The sequence below is a fragment of the Zootoca vivipara genome, chromosome 4 (genome assembly GCF_965207765.1).
Source record: "Zootoca vivipara chromosome 4, rZooViv2.hap1.1, whole genome shotgun sequence".
In the NCBI taxonomy this organism is placed as follows: domain Eukaryota; kingdom Metazoa; phylum Chordata; class Lepidosauria; order Squamata; family Lacertidae; genus Zootoca; species Zootoca vivipara.
Window position 1 is genome coordinate 43,583,002 of NC_142587.1, and position 22,789 is coordinate 43,605,790.

The 22,789-nt window shown below is 41.3% G+C and overlaps 1 protein-coding gene across 16 annotated transcripts in view; it reads right to left on the minus strand.

Moving 5' to 3' along the window:
- Nucleotides 1–22,789, minus strand: part of DMD (dystrophin) — a 1,006,777-nt gene that overhangs the window by 70,239 nt on the left and 913,749 nt on the right. For 15 of the 16 annotated variants that reach the window (XM_035114386.3, XM_035114388.3, XM_035114384.3 and 12 more), the window contains one exon: nt 4,291–4,352. In XM_035114386.3, coding sequence (XP_034970277.3) covers nt 4,291–4,352 — 62 coding nt within the window. Of the gene's footprint in view, nt 1–4,290; nt 4,353–18,853; nt 19,159–22,789 lie in introns of those variants that run through there. The other variant, XM_035114389.3, reaches the window with a different exon arrangement.

Here is a 22,789-nt window from a genome sequence, read left to right on the forward strand (position 1 = left end):
GTGATGGTAGTTCTACAGTAAGATCCAGAAAGGGGTGGGGTATAATTTCAGAGGAAAGAGAAAAGGCCAGTGTTCAAAACTCCCATTGTAATCTAGGTGCATTTTGTAAACAGGGAATTTCATTAGCACAAGCAGTTTCTGAGCTCTGGACACAGTACTGCACCTAAGATTCCAGATTAAAACTGAAGTGGAAGGAAAAGAGGGCCTTTTTCTGCATCCCCACTTCCAGCTACTCTCTGAAGACTGGAGAAGAGACCCTCTTAAGAATATTAGGGGGTGGGCAGGGGAAGGACTAGACCATGTGAAAAATGAACATAATATTTTAGCTGCAGTTCATTCATTTTCAGCTTTGTATTCTTGTTATTAAAAAAGCGTGCCTGGACATTCCATTTGTTTTGCCCATAACCTACCAGTAAGTTTAAGGTGCCATTTAGCTCCTAGTTTTCATATCTCAGTTTCTAACACTGGAAAAGGCCAAGGGACCACAAAAGCCTAGGACTGGCCTTGGATGCCCACGGTACCACCTATTGCAAGCATTTAATTTCTGGTACCATATCTGAGGCAGGACAACACTGCAAGGACCGGAAAGAAATAAAGCTTTTGAAAGAGGATCTGCTTTCAATGTCTGCCTGTTTCACTTCCTCAATGCAAGGACAAAACTTGTTGGAAGCTTGTCATAAGGCAATTTAAATGCAAGCTGAGGCTATTTCAACTGCGGTTCATCTTGTGAAATAACTACACCAGCCTGTCATTTGTGACTTTTTTGCCCTGAAAAGAACTGAATTGTGTGAAGTTTGGTAGGAGTGCAATGGACCCAACGGGGGACTCCAAGAGTCTTATATCTGATGCTCTTGAATTAGAGAAATTACTTTTCTTCAATGCACCTCCTTCTGCATATAAATCCCCAACTGCTTTCCTCCTCGCTGGCCCTTAGTACAGTCATATAAACACAAAAGTAGAGACAGTATTAGGACCCATGTGGCGCTGTGGGTTAAACCACAGAGTCTAGGACTTGCTGATCAGAAGGTCAGCGGTCTGAATCCCTGCAACGGGGTGAGCTCCTGTTGCTCGGTCCCAGCTCTTGCCCACCTAGCAGTTCGAAAGCACATCAAAGGGCAAGTAGATAAATAGGGACCACTCTGGCGGGAAGGTAAACGGCATTTCCATGTGCTGTTCTAGTACGCCAGAAGCAGCTTTGTCATGCTGGCCACATGACCCGGAAGCTGTCTGCGGACAAACACCGGCTCCCTTGGCCTATAGAGCGAGATGAGCGCCACAACCCCAGAGTCGGACACGACTGGACCTGATGGTCAGGTGCCCCTTTACCTTTAGAGACAGGATTAAGTGGATAAAGTGGAGTAATAAATTATTTCTGGACTTGTATCTATGCATATAACTTAGTATATGCAAATTGTGTCTAGTCCTCCATTCTCTTATGATGTTGTGGAAAATGGTTACCCTATTCTCTCTCTCTCTCTCCAACTCTACACACACACACACACACACACACACACACACACACATTCAGAATCATTCTGTACCTCTGAATTCACAGTATTCTTTTTTAGTTTTAAAGAACCAGAGAGAAAAGTCACATTTAGCAAGTGAATGCCTTTTCTGCTGCAGAAGCAAGTAAATAAAGTTTCTTAAAGGCTGGTAAATACTTGCAATAGTCTGTAAGGCTGGCATAAGGATTGTAAGCAACAGTTAAACTAATCAAATATTGGATATTATTTAAGGTCCAATGACCACAAAAAAACCCAAAACTTACAGAACACAAAATATGTTTCTTAAAAGGGGTGGGGAAGAGAATAAAAAACAACCATAGTTTGTCAAAGCAAAATCACAACATTTAGGAATTTTTTTGCACCTTGCTCTATTAAGAAATAACTGTTCCACTGTTCTCCCATAAAATGTCCAACAAAAACTCTAAAAGTTTTATTTAAACCTCCTGTAAGACATGCATAGAAATCCTGCTGCAGGACTTCCACTGAGTCTGCATCTGGGTCTGCAAAATGCAGTATGTAAAAGCCAGAGGAATTGAGTTGAGAAACCTCAAGAGGAGACAATCTGCTCCAGCACTGTGGCTGACATGGAAAACGGTTGGTGGAGAAATTAACCTAATCTTCACAATGTCTTTCCATAATCATACTCCACTATTTTTAAAAGTATCTTTCTGTTATTGATCTTATGAACAAAGCAGGATGTGTAGATGTTTTTCACTAGTTATTACCTCTTAAATCCAGATATGAAAATAAACAAAAAAAAGTGTGCAGGGTTATCTTCTTGCAAAATCATTAAAAAACAAAAGCAAACCACAATCTGTCATTGAAACAGAGTGTGGTGCTCAACCATGGTGTTATAGAAAATCAAAAGCTGAAATACATCATGGGGGGAAACAAACCAAAAAGTGAACCTATAAAGATGATCACATAAAAAAATGATAGAACAGGGAGAAATGGGGAATATATTCTCCTTAACAGAAAAGCTTGCTATATGAAAAGTTATTTTATGTGGGGGAAAGATACATTATTTGGAAAAATTATTTGATTTTCTGCATATTAGATTTATAACTTCAAGAGGAAAGAAGAAAACTTCTGCATGGGCTTGTGATGCTGTATAAGGCATGACTACATTCTTCTAAAACCAATGGATACCATTTTTATATCACTACCAAGCCTGTAAAAGGGCAGTTAAGCCTTCTTAAACTATGAGCATTACTTCAAGCAAGAAACCAGATTTCATCCTGGTATGTTCATGTTAGAGCAAGAGATAAAATAGATAATAAACATGCAAATAAAATGTACTTTTAGTTTTAACTTTTTATACAAATTAGAAAATCTTAAAGGGCTTCAGAAACATCATATTATTATTGTCCATTCCAACTCAAGGCAAAGAGAAAGACTGAATACACATTAAAGATTCTGCCCAAGAGTAAATGGATTGATTTTGAATTTTTCAATTTATAGAAAGTATTACTGGTATACTGTGCCTAGTATACTAATTTTACTCTGTTCTACTGTATTTCTGACAGGGCTGCTTATTTTTGAAGCATCAAAAATATTCAAAAATCCCTTCCCATACATCACAGATACAAAATTTAAAGTTCTATCATTCCTAGCTAAAATGGAAATATAAACATCTGTAATCCCATGTTCTGTATGCCAAAAATAGATCATGTTTTTACTGAATTCAAAAGCTATCTTTCTTTTACACTGGGTTTTTATTTGTCTATGTTTAATAATAATTTATATTGCAAATAGAATAAAATAATCACTTTTCAACTATGGCTAAAATATTTGTATCTCTCACATATCAAAATAATCTCCTGATGACTAATGTAGTTAAAATACAAAATGAAGTGGTATCTTATTCTGAAATACATATTCCTTTCCATGCATCCATTCAAAGCAAAAGCACAAGATGTTCAAGGGCCAATGGAGCAACATAATGGACGATGGGGAAACATTATAGAAGCAATCTCCAACTAAAGCCTACAGCAGGGGTCGGCAAGGTTTACCGGCCATGGGCAAGATCGCTCCCATGGAGATCGTCCGTGGGCCAGACTGGCGCAGTGCAACACCAGAAATCACATTTGCATGTGTCCGTGGCGCCGGAAATCGCTTCTGCACAAGCCCAGATGCCGAAAATTGCGCTTGCGCAGAAGCAATTTCCAGCTCTGGATATGCGCAGATGCGATTTCTGGTATCTGCATGTGCGCAGACGCGAATTCCAGCACCGCTTGGCAAGTCACCATGCTGCGCCAGTTTAGCACAGCGCGCGGGGGACTCACTGAGCAGGCGGCTCCGTTCAGTGGCAGCTTGGGGGCCAGTAAAACAGTCTTCCAGAAAAGAAAGGAAGAAGAAGAAAAAACAAGGTACAGGACTGCAGAGATAAGGTTGTTGGGTTTTTTGTTTTTGGAATGCAGCTGGAAGCCAAGGGATGTGCAGCAACTGGAGAAGCCCCCAAATTCGGTAAATCAACTTGGGTCCAACACATTGACGAGGCTTGCCTACAGTTAATGCTGGGCATTGTTTTCAACTGATGAGGGAGGAGGGGGAATGCTCATGCTAATTAATTGATTTTTAAAGATAAAATCTCTGCAATGCACCTTTATTATAAAACAACATGAAAGAACTGAACACTTGAAGCTAAGATTTTCTTTTTTCCTATGTTTCTGTTTGAAAAGTTTGCTTCAGTGCAGGTACAGTATTTTCACTGAAGGTGGTTGTGATTTCTCTAGAAAATATTCCTCAAAACCAAGCAGTTGAATATGAAAAATTATCTTACCTAAGGACTGGTAGAGCTCAGTCATTTTAGGATGATCCCAGCATGTAGTCTGCGTCTCATGGCTGCAAGACAAAAAAGATCCCGATACACTTAATATACTGTATGAAGTTTATGTCAGTCCCAATACTTTTAGGGCAAACTATCTTTCTTCTTACACAGATTGCCAGGTTTAGCAATTTTTGTTTTTAATTTATTTAATCGTTTTTTGGATACAAACATCAACTGCAAAAGACACATACAACAAAAATCATAATAACAATTTGAGACAATTCAGATTTAAATACACTGATATACCTATGACCACACCCTTTTAAACAATATTTTCCCACCTCACTCTCCTCCCCCTACTTCCCACCACTATCCTCCTTATCGCTTAAATATTTGTTCCAGATTTCTTCATATTTATCCATTCTTATTTTGCGTCAACATGCAATTTGTTTATATGTCCATATTATCCATATTATCAATCCATGTACTCAATGGAATCTTTTTGTGGCTCTTCCAATTCATCAAAACAAGTATTTTGCTTCTAATATAGCACGATACATCCAATTTTTTTTTTACCCCATGAAATCTCCCACATTTTCGGCAATATAATTTAGAATTAAATTCTTAAACAACAATTTCTTTTTATTACTCTTGCTATAAATATCCTCACCTCACACCAAAATGATCTTATCATCGGGCAGTTAATCAACATATGTTCTAAGTTTGCATTTTTACTCCCACATCTACAGCAGTTGTCTGCACTTGTTATTTTCTTCTGGTATAGTTTTGCTGGAGTCCAGTGGACTCTGAATATTATTTTCTGTTGAATAAGTCTTAGTCTTAGATCCATAGAGGCTATTTCTGTTGATTTATAATTGACTCCCATATATCATTTTACCCCTAACTCTTCACTCCATTTTTGTCTATCATATTCTAAATCATATTTCTTCCTGTTGGGTAGGGTTTTATATAGTGCAAGTGTAGAGTTTTATATAGTGCAAGTGTAGAGTTTTATATAGTGCAAGTGTAGAGTTTTATATAGTGCAAGTGTAGAGTTTTATATAGTGCAAGTGTAGAGTTTTTTGTTTTTGTTGCAGATATGCAGATCTTTTAGCAGCATGGGTGTTTCCAATGCTGCTATAGCGTCAGAGCCAAACTTCCTTTCCAAAATATGTTTCAATTGGATGTATTGCCATTGTGTTTCACTGGTTAATCCGTACTTTACTTACCGTATATTCCAAAAATTTATAATTTTCATCAATAAATTGATTCAATGTCAAAATATCTTTTTTCATCCAATTTTGCCAAATTATTACTTGATTTCCAATTTTTAATTTTGGGTTGGCCCATATTGTTAATTTCTCATGCTGATAGGGGTCATCCTTTTTATTTTTATTTATATTCATCCAAATTTTTATAGGTGCTTTAATAGTCTCCAGGATAATAGGATATTTGAATATGCCTGGTCACCAAGCCGCCCGCTCGGCAAGTCCCGCATGTGCTGCGCTAAACCAACTCAGCACGGCGTGGGGACTCGCCGGTTGGTGCCGGAAATGGCATATGCGCACGCACAGATGCCAGAAACCGCACTTCTGCGCAGTCGCAATTTTCAGCTTCAGGCATGTGCAGAAGCGATTTCCGGCACCCCAGACATGCGCAGTGTGGCACCGGAAATCGCTTTTGCGCATGTCCGGCCCACGGCCTATCGTCTGTGGGAATGATCCGGCCCACAGCCAGAAAACGTTGCCAACGCCTGCTCTAGGGGGTTAATGTGGGGGTTAATTTTGAATGAAACCTGAGAATGAGAGTTGAAGATGGGCATAGAGGTAGAAATTACCCATACAGTAAATTAAATAATCTAGCAGTGCCCAGGTGTGACTGGTTCTCTTAGGCAAAGAAGTTCCAAAGTACTAATACCTCAGTGAACAAAACAACTCTACATACAATTCACATGATATGACATCATATAGGACATAATGAATGCTTTTATAAACGTTATCTGTAAGAAAAAGCTCTCAAGCAAATATCTACACATAGTAAAGTTCTGCTTCTTTGTAGGTCTAAAGAAGAGAGATTCGTTGTACAGTAAATAAGTTCACATATGTTTATAAAGTTACATATAATTTAATGAGATAAAATGTTTATTATATTGGGCATAACACCTACTTAGTACTACATATGGTTTTCAGACTAGTACAGAAATCCAGTATCATACATTGATACACCCTCACTGCAACCCCAAGTATGCCTACTGAAATTTGAATACCAAGTATGTGTGGGAAGGCCCACCTATGAGGTTTGCCGGTTGAAATCAATTTTGTGTATACGAGGGAAGTGATTTGACTTTTGCAAATACATGCAACATCTCTCTCATATACACACAATCAGATACGGAGAATGTCATTATTTATTTATCATTTTTTAAGAGTCATATCTGATATTCTAAAACCAACATTTATTATATTTCGGGCAAGAATCTAAGGAATATTCATTCATGAATATGCACTATTTAAGACAAAGGCTATTGTGGTGCTAATTCTAATCAGAGGTGCTAAAGTATTTATAAGGAGTGATTTTTATAACCTAAGAGAAAAATAGTTTGCCTTGATTTAAAGGCTCTTTTTAAACTTCCAAGACATTTTTATTAATAATGTTTTATTAATTCATAATATACTTAGTATGTGTGAATAAATAAGACTAGATGATTAAAAGGATTTCTGTCACTTTTATGCGCTTTCTCCAAATAGTCATTAATTGGCCTGAGAGGTTTTCTATGTTTGTTCGTGTTGAAAAATAACTTTGGAGAATCACATTTATATATCAGTCTAGCAACTAATTGAAAGGAAGCTTTATTTAAATCAAACTGATTATTTGATAAAAATCAGTTTTAAGAAGACTTTGCTTTTGCTGAAAACCTGTGTGCAGTGAGGTCCCAAGTTTGAGGAGGGGCTTTGAGCAAACTGCCCTCAGATGCCCATTCTCCAGCTTAGGTGGATTTAATTGGAGCTAAAGCAAGTGTTCCATGCAGTACCAAAAGGTGGCTCAGACTTCAATTTTATTTTTTTCAGGATATCTGTGATGTAGTTTTGTTTTAGGACACTGTGGGAGACTTAGGGTGGTTGTTGGAAGCACACACACACACACGTCGTATCTTGGAAGTCAAACGGAATCTGTTCTGGAAGTCCGTTCGACATCCAGAACATTCGGAAACCAAAGGGCGGCTTCTGATTGGCTGCAGAAAGCTCCTGCAGCCAATTGGAAGCTGCGGAAGCCCCATCGGACATTTGGATTCGCAAACCAGAACACTCACTTCTGGATTTGTGGTGTTTGGGAGCCAAGACATCTGAGTACCAAGGCGTTTGGGATCCAAGGTACGACTGTGTGTGTGTGTCTGTCTGTCTGTCTGTCTGTCTATCTGTCTATGGGAATCCAGGAGATGCATCAGCAATGGGCCCTATTGAGACACAGAGGTCCTGGGAGCTGCCTGAAAATGCCAGCCTTATGTCTGCTTCCAGAGCTCTGGATGGAATCTTGTTAGCTCCCGCCCTTAATCTGAGTCTTGGTAACCATTTGGAATATTTATGTTCAGTTTAAAAACAGAGTGACAAGCATTTGCTCACAGCTTTGAATTCTGTATTACATGTCTATAAGCCAGTGTTTCCCAATCAGTGTGCCTCCAGATGTTTTGGGACTACAACTCCCATCATTCCTGACCACTGGTCTTGCTAGCTAGGGATGATGGGAGTTGTAGTCCCAAAACATCTGGAGGCACACTGGTTGGGAAAAACTGCTATAAGCAGTGGATTATCAAATGAGCAAACCTATTTCAAACCAGGGTGGATTTGATTTAAATCAAACTGATTTAAATCATGATTTAAATCACGATTTAAATCACTAGTCAGTAAGGCTTGATTTAAATCATAGTCGATTTAAATCACATGAAAAACTTAAATACTGTCCACTCCAAACAATCAGAAAAATATTGTTTCTATTCTATTCACTGAACTTCTTGAAACTTAGCACTGAAGGGGTTGTTTCTGTATTCATAGGTTTGTAGAACAATAGGATTAAGGTCTTTTTCTCAACTCTGTTCATGTTATAACATTTTTGCTGTGAAGAAGAGGCATGTGATCTCTGTTGAGTCAAATTCAGTTTTGAGAACTGCTAAAGTAAACCAAGCATCTGTGATAATATCTTGTAGGCAGAGAATCTGCCCAATAATCTTACAAAAACCTCTGGAAGAGCATGACATTGTGAATGGATTAATGGCATTTATTTACCCCAAAAAATAAACATATACAACCTTATTCTACATAATTAAAAAACTAATCGTTATTTCATGATGGAATAACCTTTGGATGGTAATATATTTTCCTCAAAAAGCATTTTATTTTAAAAAATCCGATTTAAATCAAAAAAATCGATTTAAATCAAAAAAATCCGATTTTTTTTGATTTTTTTTAAAAAAATCATTGATTTTTATCCACCCTGTTTCAAACTCTTGCTGTGTGTGGATTTATGAATATATTCCATTGAATGTTTGATATCTTCTTCTTTGGTGATCACTCGTATCCGAATAAGATTGTCTTCCATAAACACAGTTTTAACAATGGGTCCGTAAGTGACTGTGGAGGCCAATTCTGGATCCACACGTCCTTCCATAGTGAGGACATTGGTTTATGGGGGGGGGGGAGTTGATCACGGTGTGGATTTGCCAAATGTGCCTTCCTCTTAGCACGTTTCACCCTTGCGTCCTAAGATCGAGTGTCTTCAAAGCCCATGACACCTTTGGTAAAGGCTGTTTTCCAACTGGAGCGCTCGCAGCCCAGTGTTTCCCAGTTGTCAGTGTTTATACTACATTTTTTTTAGATTTGCCTTGAGACAGTCATTAAACCTCTTTTGTTGACCACCAGCATTACGCTTTCCATTTTTAAGTTCGGAATAGAGTAGTTGCTTTGGAAGACGAGCATCAGGAATCCGCACAAATGACCAGTCCAACGAAGTTGATGTTGAAGAATCATTGCTTCAACACGATCTTTGCTTCTTCCAGTACACTGATATTACTTCGCCTGTCTTCCCAAGTGATGTGTAAAATTTTTCGGAGACACCGCTGATGGAATCTTTTGAGGACTTGGAGATGGCATCTATTAGTGGTCCATGTTTCACAAGCATATAGTAAGGTTGGTAGTACAATAGCTTTGTAAACAAGCATTTTGGTATCCCTGTGAGTGTCCCAGTCCTCAAACACTCTGCACTTCAATCGGGAGAAAGCCACACTCGCAGAGCTCAGGCGATGCTGGATTTCAGCATCGATGTTGATATAGTAGAATTGTGAGGGAACAGACATTGAGGGGTAGGCTGTAGGTAGAATGAGGTACAGATATAATTTCACCTTTTCTCTCTGTTTCTTTTTGTTCTTAAAGCCGCTTTAAAGATTGGTGGTTTGTTTTCCAATTTTTGTAAAATAAAAAATAGATCCATAAACAAAAAAAATCTCAAATTGTTCAGATATTTTATTTTAATTTCATGCAAACAAGGATCTTTATATTAAAAAACAGCAGTTTGGAATGGCTTATTTCAACCTCCTCGCTAATATGACCCCCTTCCCTTCAAGAGTATATAGTCCCCCTCTAACCCTCTCCTGATACTTTCAAGGCTGTTTTAGGTATACAGAAAAGTCCACAAAAAGTACCAGTTTTATTGGGGGTTTGCAGAAGAGAAACTGAGAGCTCCAACCCTCCTGCAGCATCCTGCTGCATTTCTATGCTGGGCACAGAGGCAGGAAAGAGCATTCCATCTGTCTTCCACCAGCCTATTCACTGGACTGTATGAATTCCACGCACTTGACTACAAGTAATTTCTCACCTATGGCTACCAGGCCAGTGGTTAAATAAATGTAAGGTTGACCCAAGTAATTACAAAGTGTGAGACTATTCCATAATATCACAGAAACTCAGCCTAATGTCAGGGATGTTTGTCTCTATGATGTCAGGGTAAAGCTCTGACAATCACAGTTTTCTAACATCATGACTCTTATTCAGCAAAAGTTCTCACTTTAAATTGACACCTCACTCACTGCTTCAAAATCACAACCATGTTAAGTGTCCTAAATGGCAATCTAGAACAGACACTTTTAATTTGGAAAGTGTGTTTCTGTGTGTTTCATTAACATGTTTTTCCTAAGCTATTATAAAGATTTTAATGGGAACCTAATGCTTGATCTGGATATGGAGCAACTGATTGATCTGGATATGGAACAACTGATCTGGATATGGAACAACTGATTAGAACTGGATATGGAACAACTGATTAGAACTGGATATGGAAAAACTGATTGGTTCAAAATTGGGAAAGGAGTACGACAAGGCTGTATATTGTCTCCCTGCTTATTTAACATATGCAGAATTCATCATGTGAAAGGCTAGGCTGGATGAATCCCAAACTGGAATTAAGATTGCCAGAAGAAATATCAACAACCTCATATATGCTGATGACACAACCTTGATGGCAGAAAGTGAGGAGGAATTAAAGAACCTTTTAATGAGGGTAAAAGAGGAGAGTGCAAAATATGGCATGAAGCTCAACATAAAAAAAACCAAAATCATGGCCACAAGTCCCATCACCTGCTGGCATACAGAAGGGGAAGAAATGGAGGCAGTGAGAGATTTCACTTTCTTGGGGTCCATGATCATTGCAGATGGTGACAGCAGTCATGAAATTAAGACGCCTGCTTCTTGGGAGAAAAGCAATGACAAACCTAGACAGCATCTTAAAAAGCAGAGACATCACCTTGCTGACAAAGGTCCGTATAGTTAAAGCTATGGTTTTCCCAATAGTGATGTATGGAAGTGAGAGCTGGACCATAAATAAGGCTGATCGCCGAAGAATTGATGCTTTTGAATTATGGTGCTGGAGGAGACTCTTGAGAGTCCCATGGACTGCAAGAAGATCAACCTATCCATTCTTAAGGAAATTAGCCCTGAGTGCTCACTGGAAGCACAGATCGTGAAGCTGAGGCTCCAATACTTTGGCCACATCATGAGAAGAGAAGACTCCCTGGAAAAGACCCTGATGTTGGGAAAGATTGAGGGCACTAGGAGAAGGGGACGACAGAGGATGAGATGGTTGGACAGTATTCTCGAAGCTACCAACATGAGTCTGACCAAACTGCGGGAGGCAGTGCAAGACAGGAGTGCCTGGTGTGCTATGGTCCATGGGGTCACGAAGAGTCGGACACGACTAAACGACTAAACAACAACAACAAATGGTTGATCAGTGTTGAAGTTAATACAGATTCCTCATTTCTTTCACTCTTTCTCATAATGTACAGTACCTTCCAACTTTCTCTGTATTAACATTAATTCCTTAGCAATTATTATGTTCATTAGCATTCCATGAAATCACAGGAAGACAAGTCAATAGGTAGAGGTAGGTGCCCAATTCTTTTCAACAACAGAATTAGAGTGAATACCTGAATTTACTTCCAGGGGTTTTTTCTGATCACCACTGATATTTTTGAGGCAGATTTTTGTGGCAAAACTATAAGAGGGAGGAGACAAACTATGTGCTTTACTTTACTTCTCATTCATCTATTAATCTTCACACACACACACACACACAAAACAGTCACACTGAATACACAAGGTTGCAATCCTAAACACATTTGCTGGTAAGTAAATCCTATTGAATCCAGTGTTTCTAAATGCTCAGTTCTAAGCAGCTATTTATCAGGAGTTCTGGCTCAGGCCTGAAAACCAACCTCCTTCCATTGAAATAAGTGCCATGAGGCAACAGTGACACAACTGTTTAACAAAAATACTTTATGATCAGTTTAGAAATTATTAACGTATAATATCCAAGAGCAGAAAAAAGTGCTCAAGAACCAGAAGGACTTCTCTTACTCCTGTGTGAAATTTTAAGGAAAGCTGAAGATCATTTGTGGAAAATTCTGTGAAGGTTGAGTGTGATTGTAAAGCGCAAGAGCTGATTTAACCAGCACTTTATATTCAGAACACAAGAAGGCTGCAGCTATTTCATTCCACCAACTAAAAAGTGTTCCTTCTTTCTGAACATTTTCAGCTTAGAAAGTTATCAACAATTCCACACACAAGTGCAGCTCAAGGAAAGGTTAGGCTCCACTGAGACTTCCCTTCATAAGCCTCTTTGCCATTTTCAAAGGCCATTTAATTGTTAGCTTTGGGGCTGCTTGTGTGTGTGTGTGTGTGTGTGTGTGTGTGTGTGTGTGTGTGTGTACACAATGTGTGAAGCAAAATGCCAACTCAGCAACTCTTAGCATTCTGAACCACACTTGGGAACACAGTAGCATCTTTAATGGATCTGCAGCAATTTTTAACTCCAATAAGCATGAAAGTTTGTATAACAGAAAGCTAAAAATTCTGACAAAATGCTTCCCTGTGCTCAAATGGTGGAATATGGTAAAAAAAGGAATGTGCAGTACTAAAAGTGCAATGGATCCATCCCACTACATTTCCTGCTTTATTTTGCATCAGCATTGTAAAAAGATGTGAAGGACTTAGGAAGCATCCTTGGAAAGAGATAAACAACAGTGTTACATACTGGCCCATCTAGCTCAGTGCTGTCCATACTGATTGGCAGCAAGTCTTCAGGGTTTCAGATGGTGTTCTCTCCTGTAACCACCTGGAGATGTCAGGGCATTGAATCTGGACTTTCTGCCTACTACCGTGTTTCCCCCTTTTTAATACGTAGTCATAAAGTAATACATGGCAGGGTTTTTAAGCATTTGAGAACTATAAGACATACCCCGAAAATAAGCCATACTTCCGCGCCGCGCGGAGCAAGACCACCGAGCGCCCCAGCCAGCTAGCGGGACCCAGCACACCGGCCGCAACAGGAGGCAGCCTGCCGGGTTGGGTCGGTGCCCGGAAGCGGCGGCGGCCGCTGCAGCACTGATAAAGCGTGCAGCAGTGCCGCACGGAGCACCAAGGGCACAAGCAGCAGGAGGAAAGAGAGAGAAGCTCGTTGCTTGCGGCCGGAATGGGGGAGCAGCCCGTTAATGGGAACAGCTGCTGCTGCTCCGGCAGTTCACTGGGCGAAGACGGGGGAATTCCAGCGCCGAGGCTGAGACCGGGAAAACGTGCGGAGGGATGGTAGCATGCGCGCGTGCGTGCGTGGCTGCTGGCGAGGCCAGTGCGCGCCAAGGCGGGAAGCTGCGGCGAGGGCTGCCGAAGCGGGAGGAGGAGGAGACGGCGACCACAGCAGCAGCAGCAGCAGCAGCAGCAGCAGCAGCAGCAGCGCAGAGAAACAGGGAAGCTCAGTTTCCCTCTGGCGTTTGCGTCTGGGAAGGCTCCTCGCTGCCAGTTCCCCACTCCCTGGTGAAGTTTTCCGAGACGGAAAGCCAAGCCGAAAGCTCCTCGTTCTCCATCTGAGACAAGGATCACTGACTGTTCTACTTTTGATGATTCAAAACCAACTCCCCTGTGTGCGCGTCTGGGCCCCTATGCGTGGAGCATGCCGAGCGCTCCGCAGCGCCGGTCGGGCCAGGTGGAGTGCCTGAGCCAGCAGCCTCCGCCTGGCCCGGCCAATGAGGCCTGCCTCCCCGCCGCCCGGAACTGGCGGCTGCAGCGCCGAGCGCTTGGAGCGCCCTGTCGGGCTGGGCGGAGCGCCTGAGCCAGCGGCCTCCGCCTGGCCCAGCCAAGGAGGTCTGCCTCCCTGCCGCCCGGAACTGGCGGCTGCAGTGCCGAGTACTTGGAGCGCCCTGTCAGGCTGGGCGGAGCGCCTGAGCCAGCGGCCTCCGCCTGGCCCGGCTGAGGAGGCCTGCCTCCCCGCCGCCCGGAACTTGCGGCTGCAGCGCCGAGCGCTTGGAGCGCCCTGTCGGGCCGGGTGGAACGCCTGAGCCAGCGGCCTCCGTCTGGTCCAGTCAAGGAGGTCTGCCTCCCCGCCGCCCGGAACTGGCGCCTGCAGCTTGGAGCGTTGGAAAAGACTCCTGGATGAAGCCCTTTCTCCAGGCAGAAGAGAAGCTGGGGGTTTGTGAGTTGACCCCAGGGCAGAAGAATCGTGGGCAGTGTGGAGGGATGCAGAATGAAGTCGGGCAAAATTAAGACACCCCACCGAAAATAAGACACCCTGTGTTTTTTTGAGGGGAAAAAAGTTATAAGACGGTGTCTTAAAAAAAGGGGAAACACGGTAAGGAAATTCTCCAGCACTTAGCCAAGGCCTTTCCCCTGGAAGCAAATGGACTACAAAATCTATTAGACAGGGAGACAAACCATCTAGCCTGCTTCCCTCTGCCTCATGCATGGGTTATCCTTATCTGTCTGGCTATGCGATACACTGTGGTAGTTGAATATTATGTATTGAGCTCCTTAAACAGACGTTTCTGTTCTCATCCTGAAGTAAAGTTCTTAACCCAAGATACTACTTCTGGGTTAGCAGAGTCTGTAACCCCAAGTGTTTGTAACCCAAGGTGTTTGTAACCCGAGGTACCACTGTACCATGATGTGGATGACATGTTAAGGAGAGAGTGTAGAAAGGAGAGCCCTCTTTGCACCCAAGCTCACCCATCAGCGACTGAAATGCCCCCAGTTTGGTCATGCTTTTCTTGCAGAGGGCTGGGGTGAAAATTAGTTCACACAGGACAAGCCTCAACAAGCCGGCTCAGTATCACCTGCAAATACTGCCTATTCCAAATAACAAAAAACATTAACGTCCATCATACATTCACTGTGACCTAAAAAATGAAGTCCTAAACTACCTTACCTCTAAATATGGCATGTAATGAATTACAATCAAATAATTTAAATATATGCATTAGAGTCAACAAATTATAATAAATCACATTACAGTAAGACCTCTCTGATCTGCCCCATGATCATCAGATGGTGGTATATAAAATAAATATAATAAATAAATAAATAAATAAATAATGACATTGACAACAGCTGACTGTGCATGAGACAATTGCACCCATGGCATTTGCATCATGATGTGTTGAACACAGCTAGTGCCACCTGGAACATCCTCTGGAACCCTCATTCTGGTTTCATTACTAGTGGCAATTGAGTTAAACTTGTATAAACATGTTGTTGTTGTCGTTTAGTCGTGTCCGACTCTTCGTGACCCCATGGACCATAGCAGGCCAGGCACTTTATGTATAAACATAAAGTTTATGTATAAACATAAACAAAGCAAAACAAAAAAGGAACATTGCAGCACAAGATTAACAAAGATATTATGCAAGACAATTTAAGTGCTGACTGTGTTAGTAAACCATTTCTCCCATTAGAAAAAAGATAAAAATACATTCTAAAGCAGGGGTCAGCAGACTTTTTCAGCGGGGGGCCGGTCCACTTTCCCTCAGACCTTGTAAGGGGCAGGATTATATTTTGAAAAAAATAGTAATGAACGAATTCCTATGCATTACAAATAACCTAGAGATGTATTTTAAATAAAAGGACACATTCTACTCATGTAAAAACACACTGATTCCCGGACTGTCCACGAGCCGCATTTAGAAGGCGATTGGGCCGGATCCGCCCCTGGGCCTTAGTTTGCCTACCCATGTTCTAATGTCTCCAATTTTAGTTTTCTATCTTATGCATCCTTTATTATAACTTGTCCTGAAAACACATCAGCATCAGAAATGATAAAAACAGCCTAACAGAATACCTAACCCCTGGACATGCTGGCTGGAAGGGATTATGACTGGGTAGTGGTGCCTCCCTGCCACCAGGGCCAGGATATCTGCTGTGGAGGCACTTGTTATGCACATGGAAAATCCCACCAGCTGCATTTCCACCAACAAAGCAAGGTGTTCCAGGGGTGGGTGAAGGCAGGGCAAAGGCAACCTTGAATCTGAATCCACAGCCTTTCAATTTCTCCCAAATCCCAGGATCAGAAATGTTACCTGGTACAAGGAAGAGAAAATTGTTAGGGCAAGATGAAACAAATACTGCCCCGACTTCTGCCCTGGCCGGCTCTGGAAGTGAAAGACTTTCTGCCACCTCACTGCCCACTCTCCCATCATTCCCAATTAGGATTGCTCTGTCCACCATTAGAACTTCTTTCATAGGAATTGAAATATATTAAACATTTTTCATTGTATTCTTGAATGTATTTCTAAAATGTGTATCTTATATTTAAATATTCTACCATATGCTCTTTGGATTCTAGCATGTGCACTTGTTAAAAAGCTGTTGTGGGTAAAAAACTGAGCATGTTGTGGGTAAAAAACTGCATATTCATTCTTCAAATTATATTATTCTTAATTTGCAACAGCATTAGAGCAAGTTCCATCCCCCTCCCACTGCGATTTGAAAAATGCAGTATGAACTAGATGTGTATGTGTGAAGAATAACAAAATGCTGTCAGGTGGCAACAGGGAACCCCAAACACCTACTTACTAATAATCAGAAATTAAGGAATAATAAATCACCAGACTGCAGAACTAAAACAGCCTTTTGTCTTTTTTTGTTTTCCTGTTTTCCAATAGTGCCTAAGATTATCACGGATTTAATAGACCAGCGGTATGTGTATGTTTATATGGATAGATAGATATAAAATATATAGACTCAGATTTGGTTTTGCTAACTAAAGCTAACACTTCAAAGAAATACTAATATAAACCAAATTGTCACTCATTCTAGAGAAGAGTAAATTATGTGCCAATTAAAGTGTGACCTGCCTGTAAAAGCTGTTATTTAGAGCTGCAAATATCCTTCCTCCTATCTTCTCCCAATTTCCTGAAGGGAAACTAATCAGGGTGAAAATAATAGAATAGTGATGCAGAAAGTAGCAGCCTCTTGTGGTTTGCGAAGGATTACTGTTTGTCTTAATCTATAATCCTCAGAAGAGTGTGTTTTTGAGAAAAAGTTGGCCGTTTGTTGTTTTATTGGCTTTGGCTGGCATTTTCAGAATTCCAAGATGCACAAATTAAAAAGTTTTTGCATTAATATCAAGTAGGAGCAGAAGGGAGTAAATGTCAACTGCTAAATACAGTATGGTAATTATTTTTCTGTCTCTTTTGATGTGCAGCATTTTATTGTGTGCACACTGACAGTTTTTAAAGCTTGGTGAGCCAACCCCTCCAGCTGTTACTTGTCCACTGATCTATTTGCTTTTCAAAGCTTATCCTCTCCACTTCTGCCAAAGCAATTTCACTGCAGGGTCTTGTCGAATTCAGGATCAAACAATGATGACTGCAATTCCTTAGTGATAATGGATAGAATATATTTTAGGGAACTATATTTCCTCTAGTATTAATAGGGTACAAGCAACACAACACCTCGGTAAACTAGTTCTTATTTTAAGAGGCAAGGTTGAATACAGAGTACATGACTTTAACAAGGGTGTGTTTTTCTAAGAAACACTTAAAATAAGATCCTATACTAATTTCCTACAAAAGCTCCATCATATAAAAACATTACTACCAATATTAAAATTTCTCTTTTCTGTTCACAGCAAATACAAATTACACACAAACACACAGACACACACACACAGAGAGACATCTTATTCTCTAACCTCAGCATTTATCTTTAATATATATATAGAAAATTGACTCATACAGCAATATGATATACCAGATATAATACTGTAATACTGTATATATTCTTTCTACTCGTAAATTTTACAATGATGCAGATATCAACCACAATGATGGGGGAGGGGGAATAACCAAATACAACACTCATTGCTTTGTTTTGCCTTTAAAGTTTTCTATTAATGATGCAAACGAACTGTTTGTCCCCAAGGGCCCTCCCCGTACACATTTTAGACTCTCTCCCTTTCCTTATCCCGACTTCCTGCTTAGCTGCTGCTTACATGTGCTGTACAGTATTCATTCATTCATACCTACACAGCCAGCATGTTCCAACTAGACCACATTCACCAAGACACGGAAGGCGCATTAAAGAGAGAGAAAGAAAAAGGAATGCACTGAATTAAACGTCAGTTCGAATTCCCAGAAGAAATCAAGCAGATATTTGACCTTTTAACTCTGTGAATGAAAAGTCTGGTGAGCTTTCTTCTGCAGGGTCCTTACACACATAATGGTAAATAATGTGACTTCTCCCTCCCCTCCTCTTTTTTTTTAAGGCACTCACATAATGCAGCCTGATTAAAAGGTACTTTAGAAAGTGCCAGGCTACAAAATCGAGGGCTTTTAAACCCCTGAACAACAGAAATGTAGAGAGGAACTGGGCTGCGCGCCGGGAACAGATTACTTTGATGTCAGGATAAATCCCTCCCTCTCTGTGTACGTACTTTTTCTCACACACAAAAACAAAACCCCCACCCAGCCACCTCTGCACCGGGGAGAATGAATCTTTCATCTTCAAAGTCTACAGCCGTGGGAGAAAGGGTTAAACCCTGGCATGCTCCAGCCAGCTAGCTACAAGCACCTGCACTGAGAACAAGAGAAAACAGCTGGCAGGGAGGACGCTCAAGCTGTAAATCCCCAATGCAAAGACGTCTTCAGAAGTTTAATTTGCCTTTAACTACCCTGGCTTGCCAGCAGCACACAAGCCTCGACAAGTGCGAGGTTTTCATTGAAAAAGAATAGGAAAAAAGGACGGGTTTGAATAATAATTAAACTTACCTTTTGAGCTGCTCCCTCATCGCCGTTAACTGATCAGAGACTCCAAAGAGGGAGGGGAAAGAAGAGGACGACGGAGAAGATTCCTATACTCTCTCTCTCTCTCTCTCTCTCTCTCTCTCTCTCTCTCTCTCTCTCTCTCTCTCTCTCTCTCTCTCTCTCTCTCTCTCTCTCTCTCTCTCTCTCTGTGTGTGTGTGTGTGTGTGTGTGTGTGTGTGTGTGTCTTGTGTTTGTAACCTAACACAAAACTAAGCCAGCCCGGCGCGAAGCAGCGAATAGCACTGCGGTGAGAGTAGCATTCTCGTGCTAAGGGCGTAAGAGAAGCGAAGTGGGAGGGAAGGCTGCAGGGCTAGACAGGGCGGAGCTCTCGCTGCCTCGGCTCCACCTATTGAACCTGCAAACAACAAGCGGAGAACTCCAAAGAAATGGCACCGTTTGCATGGAAAGCGGAGGGGTTTATTTAAGGTAGAACCAAAAGATGCCATCCGGCATACCTCTGAAGAATGCCAGGACTTAGGCGAAAGGACCGAAGCGCAAATGGTCTCATGTAACAGAAGCGAGCACTGGAGCAAGGGGGCTGGGATGGCTCCTCCTGAAATGTAGGAGATGACAGAGAAAGGAGAAAAAAAGGGAACCTCGCAGGCACAAAGAATTAATTCACTGAGGTCTGATTTCATTATTACGCTTTAAGCGAGGCGGCATGCTCCAGCCTTTTCTGACCTTGCGTTCTTCGGTTAAAAGATTGGAGAGGCAACAGCGGAACACAGGGGAAATGTGGGTATGGAAGGAGACGTTTTTAAAATGACGCGCTGTTCCGGATGTAAAATGTCCAAGTACTACTTCAGCTCATTTAGACATAACCTCTTTATTCTGCATCTGTAACACAACTTCAATAAGTCATACCGCGCTCCCCACCTACTCAAAGCCATTTCTCTTTCTATCCTTCCCCCACGCAATCTTTAAAATGCAATAAAAGCGAAATGAGAGTGCATATGGTCCTCTTGAATCCTCCATGTTTTCGCTAGGTTAATTTTTATGAATGCAAATGGATTGCAGTCCATGAAAGCTTATGCCACAGTCGTCGCCCCCCCCAAAATATTTTTATTGCCATTTTAACATAAAGGTAAACTGTATAACATATACACTTTGTCACATTACTTAGTTTCACCCTGTTAGTCTTTCAGATGCCACAAGACTTTGTGGCTTTGGGTGTGCATGGTTAATAAGAATTTTAGTTTATACTGCTGTAACAGTGATAAGGAGAGAAAGTACTTTCATGTAAAGTAACATGAATGCTTAAATTGCTTTGAATTGATAATCTTTGGAGGCCAGTTGAGCATGTAATGGGAATAGATTGGCAATATTTCCCAGGCATGACAGATAATGCATGCTTGGTATGGTCCAAGAGGATACCCACTGTGACCTCTAAGGGAAGGGTTTGTGCTCCTTTGAATTCTTCTGTGATAATAAACCTTCTGCATGAGTATGGATCTGCTGGGTACCAACTCTCTCACTGAGAGAAAGCGAACATGCAGTAGCTTTGGAGCATCCTAGAAGTGTACTAGTTACACAGAAGTAGCATGCCACTCACTCTGAGCTGTTCACACAGACAGAACAAGGGCATTTCTATGGAAATGAGAGTATTGTACCCAAACACTCTCCAACATTACAATTCTGGGACACATTCAATGCAGTGAGTTGGCCAAGGTAGAAATCGTCCAAGAGCATAGACTTGCATGCTGCTTTTTTTCCTGGCAGATGCCCCTTGCCTCATTCCAGACAGCTGTCTACTCTATATAGTTGAGCTCAGCCTAATAGAAAATGTGTGGGAAAGATGCGGTGCATGACAATACCGTATCCTGAGTGCTATCACCTGTGTTGAAATAATGATTTACACCCTGCATTCAATGTAAGCGGAAGTAGGGTGTGTGTGTGCCACTGGGCAAACAACATAAGTTTGATAAGAATTAGAGCAGTACAAACCTGCAGGTGCAGATTTGAGCTTAGGTTAAAAAGTAACCTCACTAGGGGGGGGGTTGTATTGATCTATTCACAACTGTCTACTCCAGTAAATCACCAATCTGAAAGAAAGCTATGGCATTAGCTTAAGGTCAACATCTTGAGCAGCCTGAGTCTAAATGTGCATCAGTCTGAGTCTAAGTGTGGAGAATAGCTACATACTGTTCAGCTTTTATTTCCGTATTTCAAATTGGATTGCTCCAACATATATCTACACTCAAAGCACATTTGTGTGTAGAATCCCAAATCAGTCATGATAAACTGTTATTTAGCGGTGTTTCCATTTAACCATACATGTTGCAATGTCTTTTTTAGATTCATTAAAAAAATCATCAAATCAGTCTTTATACTGTTTTTTATCTAGCACTAAAGAAAGACCGTACTGCTACATATTGTTACAGACCACCCCAATTCCTGCTGAGCCAGGCACAGGATTCCAGAGGTCTTGGCCCTCAACCAGAGTCTGTGCTACTTTGGAGAACTGAAGACATGGCGGAGCCTGTCGTAGCTTTAAGAAATATGATTTATTCACATATTCTTCACTTTAGTCTACATAGAGGGAATACAGATCTTACAGCATGGTCATCTCAGGAGGAGCTTGTTCAAGCACAGCAGTGCAGCACTGGAATCCAAGGCAACTTTCCCAGCCTCCCTTCAGCCACCTTGCCAAAATGGTTGTTCCTTAGTTCTTCTCAGCACACCTTGCTAAAGACACACTTTTCTTGTCACTTCTCTCTCACAAATATCCAATCACCTTAGCAACCGCTGGGTGCCCAGGGCAAAGGATTCCTCTTAGATGGACTATCAACACCTTTTGTTATGTTAACAACTTGGCTCATCCTCAGCTAGTTACTGGTATGTGAAGTTGCCTGAGCTTGTGATCCTAAACTGAATGCAACAAGGCTTGGCTTAGTTTTAATTGAGCAAACTTTGCTTACTTCATGAATATGAGTTTGCTCAAATTCTAGCTTTTAATTGAATCTAGAGATTATGGAGAGTCTGCCCCTCTACCAAACTTATAACATCATCAGAACAGGAGCAATGGTCTAGCAGCACAGATTCACATGTCCACTATTCAATATCCTGATCTCTATCCCGCAGATGCTATCCTGATCTCTTTTATGACCAGGAGAACTCTTCACAAGTGGAAAGTTCCTATAGATACTCAAAACATTTCACTTCATAGAAGAGAGTGTGAATCCTTGCACATAAATACAATATATGCAGCAGAACCTCTATGTATATTGGGGGGGACGGGGTGCTGGTGCTGTGGGTTAAACCACAGAGCCTAGGGCTTGCCAAACGGAAGGTTTGCGGTTTGAATCCCCGCAACGGGGTGAGCTCCCCGTTGCTCGGTCCCAGCCCCTGCCCACCTAGCAGTTCGAAAGCACACAGTGCAAGTAGATAAATAGGTACTGCTTGGGGGGGGGAGGTAAACGGCGTTTCCGTGCGCTGCTCTGGTTCACCAGAAGTGGCTTAGTCATGCTGGCCACATGACCTGGAAGCTATACGCTGGCTCCCTTGGCCAGTAAGGCGAGATGAGTGCCGCAACCCCAGAGTCGTCCCCTTTACCTTTACCTTTTACTCTGGGTTTCAACATCTGAGAAGTATTATAGAGGACCCACCCTCCTTTTGTCATTATTATTATTATTAGTAGTAGTAGTAGTAATTTTAAGTTTTTAATATATTTTAAATCATTCTGGGAATTTAGGATGAAGTGTGGGATCATAACAATACGCTAATTAGCATTCCCATAATTTTACTTTCTTGTGTGAAAGTTGAAGGGAAAAGTAAAACTGGGTGACATGTTTAACCAGAACGTCTGCAATATTTTGCTTGAGCTCAAGGATGAATTTGAATGATGCCCTCTCCTCCTTTCAGTAATCTTTATAGCACTATATTTGCTTATTCATTTCCATT